The sequence below is a fragment of the Alligator mississippiensis genome, chromosome 2 (genome assembly GCF_030867095.1).
Source record: "Alligator mississippiensis isolate rAllMis1 chromosome 2, rAllMis1, whole genome shotgun sequence".
Lineage (NCBI taxonomy): Eukaryota > Metazoa > Chordata > Crocodylia > Alligatoridae > Alligator > Alligator mississippiensis.
In genome coordinates this window covers 68,848,613-68,856,215 of record NC_081825.1, presented here as the reverse complement: position 1 = coordinate 68,856,215, position 7,603 = coordinate 68,848,613, and the positions used below count along the sequence as shown (strand labels likewise).

Sequence of the window (7,603 nt, the reverse complement as noted above, 5' to 3'; positions counted from 1 at the left end):
TCATATGCTTGTTTAAGACATCATCAGTCTGCTATGGCTGATGGAGAATTTCGTGTCTTTTACTGGGGTCATGCCAAACTTGGACTCCTGCCAGTTGGCTACAAACCTGACTCTAACCGAGATCCAGCCACCATGCAATCCTCAGCAAAAAACCCCAGAACTGTGGCAGTAGGTTTCAATATTTATAGGGCAGGAAGTGAGAGTGTGATCCTAATAGTAGACTGGTCTAGTAAAAGCAGAACTATTAAATTTTTTCAGTGACATTTTTGATAACTTAAAGCAATTTAATAAGCTGGTGCTTTTGTTGACAAAGAGCTAGATCCACAAAAGCAGTTGGGCATTGCACTGTTCAGTGCTACAATGCCTAGCATTTAGCTATTTTTCTGCCAGTCTGAAGTTAATACACTTATTAGGCAGTCTCTACAATGTATGGGGAGAATTAAGTGCTTAAGCGAGGAACCCAGACAGCCAGCATGCTGAGGTGGGAGCCATCTTAGCTAGAAAATATGACATATATGCAATTTTTAGCTCCACCCCACTCATGAATTCATGCCTTACTTTGGGCAGCAGGGAGGTGACCACCGTTAGTAAGGATCTGTGGCTCTGAACTGCTTTCTGGAGTTGGTAAGCCTTTTCCCAAAACAGTCCGAGAAGGCAATGTCACCCTTTAGCTCCATAACTTAGTGGCTAGACCAGTTGCCCAATCATGTAGGATATTCCTAGAGTGGCTTCAGTGTGCATCCTCCTAGATCCAGGGTGGGCAAAATGGTGGATCTGCCTGGTGTCTGGACTCCCTTTCCCAGCAGCCCACATTGTTATGTCCAGTTTCCATGGAGACCCCAGCAGCAGCACTATGACAGCTCAGAACCAGGGTTTCCATGGAGACCAGCCCTACAGTGCTGGCAGGGTGCACAGCTGGGCAGGGAGCTGCTCCGGGGCTGGGCCTGGAATCGTGTGCAGGTGATAGCGTGGTCCAGAACCAGAGCAGAGGCACAGTCCACAGCCTGCCTGCCCCTGCCCAGCGTGTGCGGGCAGATCACAGCTTTGCCCTGGCTCTGGATCACGCTGTCACTGCCACAAGACCCCAGCCCTGCAGCAGCTCCCCCACCAGCCGCATGTCCTGCTAGTGCTGCTGGGGTTGGTCTACATGGAAACACTAGCTCTGCATTGTCATGGTGCCACTGCTCCTGGGGTCTCCATGGAAACTGGCTACAACAACATGGGCATGGCCTGCTGGGAAATGGAGTCCACTGTGGGCCTGGTTCAGCCCATGGGCTGGACTTGTCCCGCCCCTGGCCTAGATAAATGTCATCACATAACAGCCTATTTTGGGATAGTTTCCTTTCATTTCCTGCTGTTTGAATATACTCGGTGCAGAACAGAACTATACAGTCAAGGGACAAGGAAGAGGGGAATCTGGGTTCAGTTTCACTGAAAGCTTTCCGTAAAATATTTTAGTATTCTCAACAGGAGTGACTGAAGGAAGCCTACCAGAAAATAGCTAATAAACTGGCTGTTAAAACATCCAGCTGGGATGTAGGAGGCGCAGGTTCAAATCCTTATAACCTGAATGAGAGTTCTAATATAGAATCATAGAATGTTAGAGTTGGAAGGGATCTCAGGAGCTTATCTAGTCCAGCCCCCTGCTCAGAGCAGGACCAGCCAAAGCTTTGTCTAGCCAAGTTTTGAAAACCTCCAAGAATGGAGCTTCCACCACCTCTCTGGGTAACCTGTTCCAGTATTTTATTAATTGAGACTGGAGAAAATTCTTCCTAATATCTAACCTAAACTTCACTTGCTGCGACTTCATACTGTTGCTCCTTGTTCTGTCACTGCTGAGAATAGTTTAGCGCCATCCTCTTTCAAGCCCCTCTTCAGGTAGTTGAAGGCTGCCATTAAGTCTCCTCTCAGTCTCCTCTTCTCTAGACTAAATAACCCCAGTTCCCTCATAAGTCATGTCCCCCAGCCCCTTCAGCATGTTTGTTGCCCTCTGTTGGACTCTTTCCAATTTGTTCACATCCTTTCTGTATTGGGGGGCCCAAAACTGAACATAGTACTCCAGATGTTGTCTTTTACCCAACATTTTACCCACTATGTTTTATGTGGAGCAAAATTGGGTATGTGTGGTCTGAGATGCACGAGATCAGGCTGTGTAGGTGAAATAGATGGAGGAGTACCTATTTGGTAGATCCTGAGAGATCATACCAAAGCGCTCTATACTAGCTGTTCAATACTGTCAAGACTTGGGCGGTTCTGAGTATTCCAAGAAAGAGAGATGGGTGTCTAGGAAACTTTCTGGTGGAAGTCTTAAGCACTTAAAGACTTAAGAATTTAAAGAATTTAAGCAATTCCAGGGTTAAGTGGTAGCTTAGCGGGTGCTTGGAGCCCTGAATTTTGGGCTTGTATACCTAGAGGGGCAATAAGGTGGCAATTAGATATTTAAGCCTTTTTGTAAATGCGAACCAAATTTATTTTAAGGATTTGCCATGTTCCAATTTTTGTTTTTGTATTTGATGAGAAGCATGCAAATAAGAGATGTAAAACAAAGGGTCATGCAACCTGCTTACTCTTCCACTAATTGTAAACTTCTGCTTTTTCACGATGTCCTACTTCTCTGCTAGTCTCCTGTAATTATCTCTGAAACGTGTTTATCTCAGCTTTAGTTGCAGAGTATTTATTGTTTACAATTGCTGACATTGTCAGACAATCTACCTTCAGTTTAAAATAAATCTGTACAAATATATTTCTATCATTTTTACATGTAATCTGTAAACCTCAAGAAAGATGGCCTTAAAGGTTTTTGTCTCCAGTAGGCATTATTTCCAGTTTATTAAACTTTGTTTCCAAGTATGGACCCAATCCTGTGTATGATATCATCAATTAAAAGACTGATTTCTTCCAGTAGTAAATTCTTCTAACCCCTAGGCAATAACAATTGTTCAATGACCGATATGCCGTTCCAGACAAATAATTAAAATGTCTTGTACAAAAATAGTGTCAATCACATTTTGCTTTGCTGTACATTAAAAAAAAATCCCAGCTACATATAGTAGTGCTGAATGCATTTTTAACACCTGTGCTTCTTTTCTACCTGTATATCACATACTACATTACCCCAAATAAGATATGGACGCTATTTTTTGGCAGGCAAAATGTAGAAAACTTTTCCTTCCCCAAAGTCATGGCCTAGAGCTGGCTTTGTCATGGTGAGGCAGTGCTGAAGAAAGGTGCTGCTTCTCACTTAGCCAGCAAACAGCAGGGATGGAGCCCAGTGTTTCTTTTCACAATATGGCAGCAGTTTCAAACTGCAGTCAAAGCTATTGCCAGTTGAGAAGTAGGTGTGAAAGAATTAATGCTGGACCCTACACCTGCTGTTTGCTGGTTGAACTGTTTTGCAGGACAGTCTTTCCATGATTCAGTTTGGCAAAGTCAGCCAGCCTCCCTGCTCAAGGTGCTCACCTCAAATTTGGATGACTTTTTTCTTGGGAAAAAGGTGTGTGGGGCACCGTAAGTAAGGTAATTCATCTAACTTGAAAACCTGTCTGAGTGGTATGATCTTTAGTTGGATACTTAGCGAATAGTCACTCAAAACCAGATTATGACATTTAGCCATACATCTCTGTTGGAAAAGGGACACTGGTTCTCTTGAAATGCTTCCTTTGCCATGGCCACAGGGAAACATATGAGACACATGGAGATCGTAGTGAAAGTAGGCCTGGAAGGACCTCACAAGATCACCTACTCTAGTTCCCTCCTAAACGCAGGATCATCTCTGACTAAATCATCCCAGTCTGTTTAATCTGCTTTTGAAAACTTCCAAGAAGGGAGATTCCACAAGTTCTCTAGGTAGCCTGCTCCAAAGCTTGACCACCCTCAGAGTCAGAAAGTTCTTCCTAAACATCCCCTGCTGAATGAAGCTTGAGGCAATTGCCCCTAGTCCTGTCCCCTACAGCCACAGAAAAAGGCTCATCTCCATCCTTTCTATAATCACCCTTCAGGTGCTTGAAGCCTCTTATCACATCTGCCTCTCAATCTCTTCTTCAGTCTTTCAGCCTTTCCTCATAAGCCTTGCATCCCGGGTCCCGAATCATTTTTGCTGCTTTGTACTGGACTCTTTTCAATCTCTCCATATCCTTCTTGAAGTGTGGGGCCCAAAACTGGACACAGTACTCCACCATTGGCCTCCCCAGTGCTGAAGAGTAGAAGAACCATTTCCTTTGATTTGCAAGTAACACTGCTATTAATGCACTGTATTCTTGTGGTTTAGTTATATTTATTTAGCAACAAGAGCGTACTGTTGGCTCATATTCAGCTTATGGTTTATTGTAACCCCCAGGTCCTTCTCTGCAGTGCTGCCGTCTAGCCACTCTATTCCCCAGTCTGTATTTGTGAATGCAATTATTTCATCCCAAGTACAGAACCCTGCACTTGTTTTTGCTGAATCTCATCTGATTCATTGCTGACCATTTTCCCAGGCTTTCCAGGTCATTCTGGATCCTAGCTGTACCTTCCAGAATTTCTGCAACTCCAGTCAATTTGGTGTAATCTGCATATTTGCTAATCGTGTGCACAATCCCATCATCCAAAAAATTAAGATATTTAATAATACTGGACCCAGGACAGACCCCTGGGGAACCCCCCGATACCTCCTCTGAACTAGACAGAGTCGTTGAAGACTACTACTCCCTGGGTCATCCACACGAGGCCATATGACGCCTTTGTTACTGTGCTGCCATTTAGTACTTCCAAAAGGAAGTACTAAAAGATGGCACAGTAACAGCCCACACCATACTGTGCTGGCTGTGCACAGTTATTTTTGGCTACTACATTGCTGTAGCAATACGCTATAATGAGGGAGTGTGTTGCTCTGAGGACGTAGTGGCGGTGTCATGGTTTTTGCCAAACGGACACTACAGCGCTGTAGCAAGTTGCTACGGCACCATAGCGTTTTGTGTAGAGGTGCCCATTGAGCCTGATGGTCCAACCAGTTATGCATCCGCCTTACCGTATTTTTACCTGGTTTGTATTTCCTTAGCTTATTAATGAGAATGTCATGAGAGAGTGTCCAAAGCCTTGCTCAAGTCAAGGCATATCACATTCATAGCTTCCTGTTATATACTAGGGCAGGCCATATACAGAAACTTGGGAAGTTAGTCCAACTATCTCCTTACTTGTGCAATGAGTTTCTTGGGGTGAGGGGAGTACTTGAAATAGAGAGTGTTCTTTGTACGAAGAAGAGGTAGAAATATGTTATTTTTAGGACTAAAAACAGACGGAAAATTAACACAGAGCAATCAATACATTAGGCCAGAATGAACTTGTTATATTTTTCCTTACAGAAATATAATAATTTTTTAAAATAAAGTAGGATGGAAAAAAGCCACCACCCAAATATTTTCACTGCTACTTCAAAGAAAGTGCTCCCCACCACAGGTTTTGCAGAAAATGGCACTGGAATGTCAGCCTCTAGAAGTGAAAAATCAGAAAAGAGTTCCTCAGAAAAAGAAACAAAATACTGTACTGTTTATGCAAGTATTATGAAAAATCATGTGATACAGAAAATTACTGACTATGAAAAAATACACAGCAATCTTCCAAAGTGTTTTGGAATGTATTTTAAATGTATTTTTGCTGAGAAATAAAAAGGGCAAAAGCTTCAAAATAGACATTTAGTAATAAATTAACATGGATAATATGTCTGTCTGAAAAATAAAATGTGAACTATTAAGAAGGCTACTAAAGTTTGATACCCATCAATCTTTATTCATAATGGCCAGATTAATTTTTTTTAAACACCATCAAGTAGTCAAACACTGCCATCTAGTGAGCATCTTTAACACAGCTGCAGTTTTGATTTTTAAGGAAAGATAATGTGCTTTTGGAGCAAATAACTATTATACAGTACAAAATGAATACAGAATTAAAAAATGCTGCTGCACTGAATGCTTTGTCAATTTTATAATAGGTAATAGAGATACGCGGAGCAAAGCTAAAGTATTTTATTAATAATTTATTGTCAGTAAGAAAGACTGGCTAATGATAGTTTTCAGTAAAAACCTTTACAAGACCATTGCATCACAAATATACAGACACTATAAAAACTGTGTCATGGTGGTTTTGGTTCTAAACAGGTATGCAGAGGGTCCCCAACACACTTTCCAAGAAGGGAAAAATGTTTACAGGTCTAAAATACAGCAACCCATTTAAGACATTTCCATGTATCTGACCCAGAAAATATCAGACCTAACCAACCTATATACAGCTGGAATCAGTTGAATATTCTGAAATCTTCATAATGAAATGTTAAACTTCAGTGGGAAAAAAATACATACAGTGAAGCCCTGATTATAAAAAAAGTCAAGAGTGCTAGTTTAATGGCACACTAACACCACTAGATTCAGTGGGAAACAAATTCACAAAATATCTACAAAATCTAGATAAACTATTAAAATCAAAACTGTACATAAAATTTACAAAAAAGATTGGAGAAAATTAATTTGCATTAGAACTATATAAATATATGTATCATGCTAACATGGTGAAGTGGTGTTTTTTATTTCTTTAACAGACACTGTAAGTATAAAAAACACTTTCAGAAGTGGCACAGCCAATGGAAATTTTTGATTTGTCCAATTACAGTAGGTCAGGAAATGGAAACAGACTAATATATTGAAATGAGCCGCATGATCCAGTGCAGTCATGCCAGTTTTCACGCACTGAAACAAAAAGCATTCAAGCACTGCTGCCAAGAAAAAATAAGCTCTTCAAGGTTGTTCTAGAATGCTTAAAGTTCATTAAAGTCCAGGCACTTTTGTTGAATATGAGTGTCAGACCTCTGTATGTTGTTGGGAATCAAGTGGAGGAATTTTCACATCCTCAAAGTGGCCATCATCTCCACTCTCATAGTCACTCATCATTACCTCAGACTCCATTTCACAGCATGCTGACACATCAGAGCATGAAGCCGTGGAAGCGTACACAGACATAGGCATGTTGTCTACAGTGGGTGCTTCAAAGTCTCTATTGTACCCTAAAGAACAAGAAGCATAAGGTTCTCTAAAATTACTGCTGACTCCACTGGTGGTGTTCTGAGGTTCTGACATATCTGCAGGATAGTGATGGGGAAGGTATTGATTAAGGTTGAACCTCTGTCTGCTTCTTGTAGAAGAACCCAAGCTACCTACAGCAGGCATGTCTCTGGGTGGCTGTATTGATTCAAACTGGTCGCTGTATTCTGGTGGTAATGGTGGAAGCTCATCAGGTGCAGGAAAATCATCTGGTGGAGGTGGGAAATCACTTTCTATATCGTAGCCTCCAGGATAATAGTCTGTATCAATGACATTTGGATCTGTGTAGATGGGAGCTGGCTCTTCAACCACCTCATAGTTTGGGTATTCCTGGATACCTGGCAGTTGAACATTTGGCATCCAGTCTGAAGTATCCCAGTGATAACCTGCAGTGTGAATGTTTTTTCAAAGGCAGAATTAGTATTTCTCCTTCAAATACATTTAAATTGAAAAAAGCCAACACACTGAATTAAAGACAACACAGCCACTACTGATTAGGACATAATTTGGGTTAAATTACTTCTGGAGCCTTCTGC

At 41.5% G+C, this 7,603-nt stretch overlaps 1 protein-coding gene across 7 annotated transcripts in view; it reads right to left on the bottom strand.

The window, feature by feature from the left end:
* Window positions 1–5,984: 5,984 nt before the first annotated feature.
* Window positions 5,985–7,603, bottom strand: part of FAT1 (FAT atypical cadherin 1) — a 170,497-nt gene continuing 168,878 nt past the window's right edge. For 4 of the 7 annotated variants that reach the window (XM_014594874.3, XM_019481311.2, XM_006265932.4 and 1 more), the window contains one exon: window positions 5,985–7,453. In XM_014594874.3, coding sequence (XP_014450360.1) covers window positions 6,828–7,453 — 626 coding nt within the window. In that variant the 3' untranslated portion in view covers window positions 5,985–6,827. The remainder of the gene's footprint in view (window positions 7,454–7,603) is intronic. The other 3 variants (XR_002088267.2, XR_002088268.2, XR_002088269.2) reach the window with 1 other exon arrangement.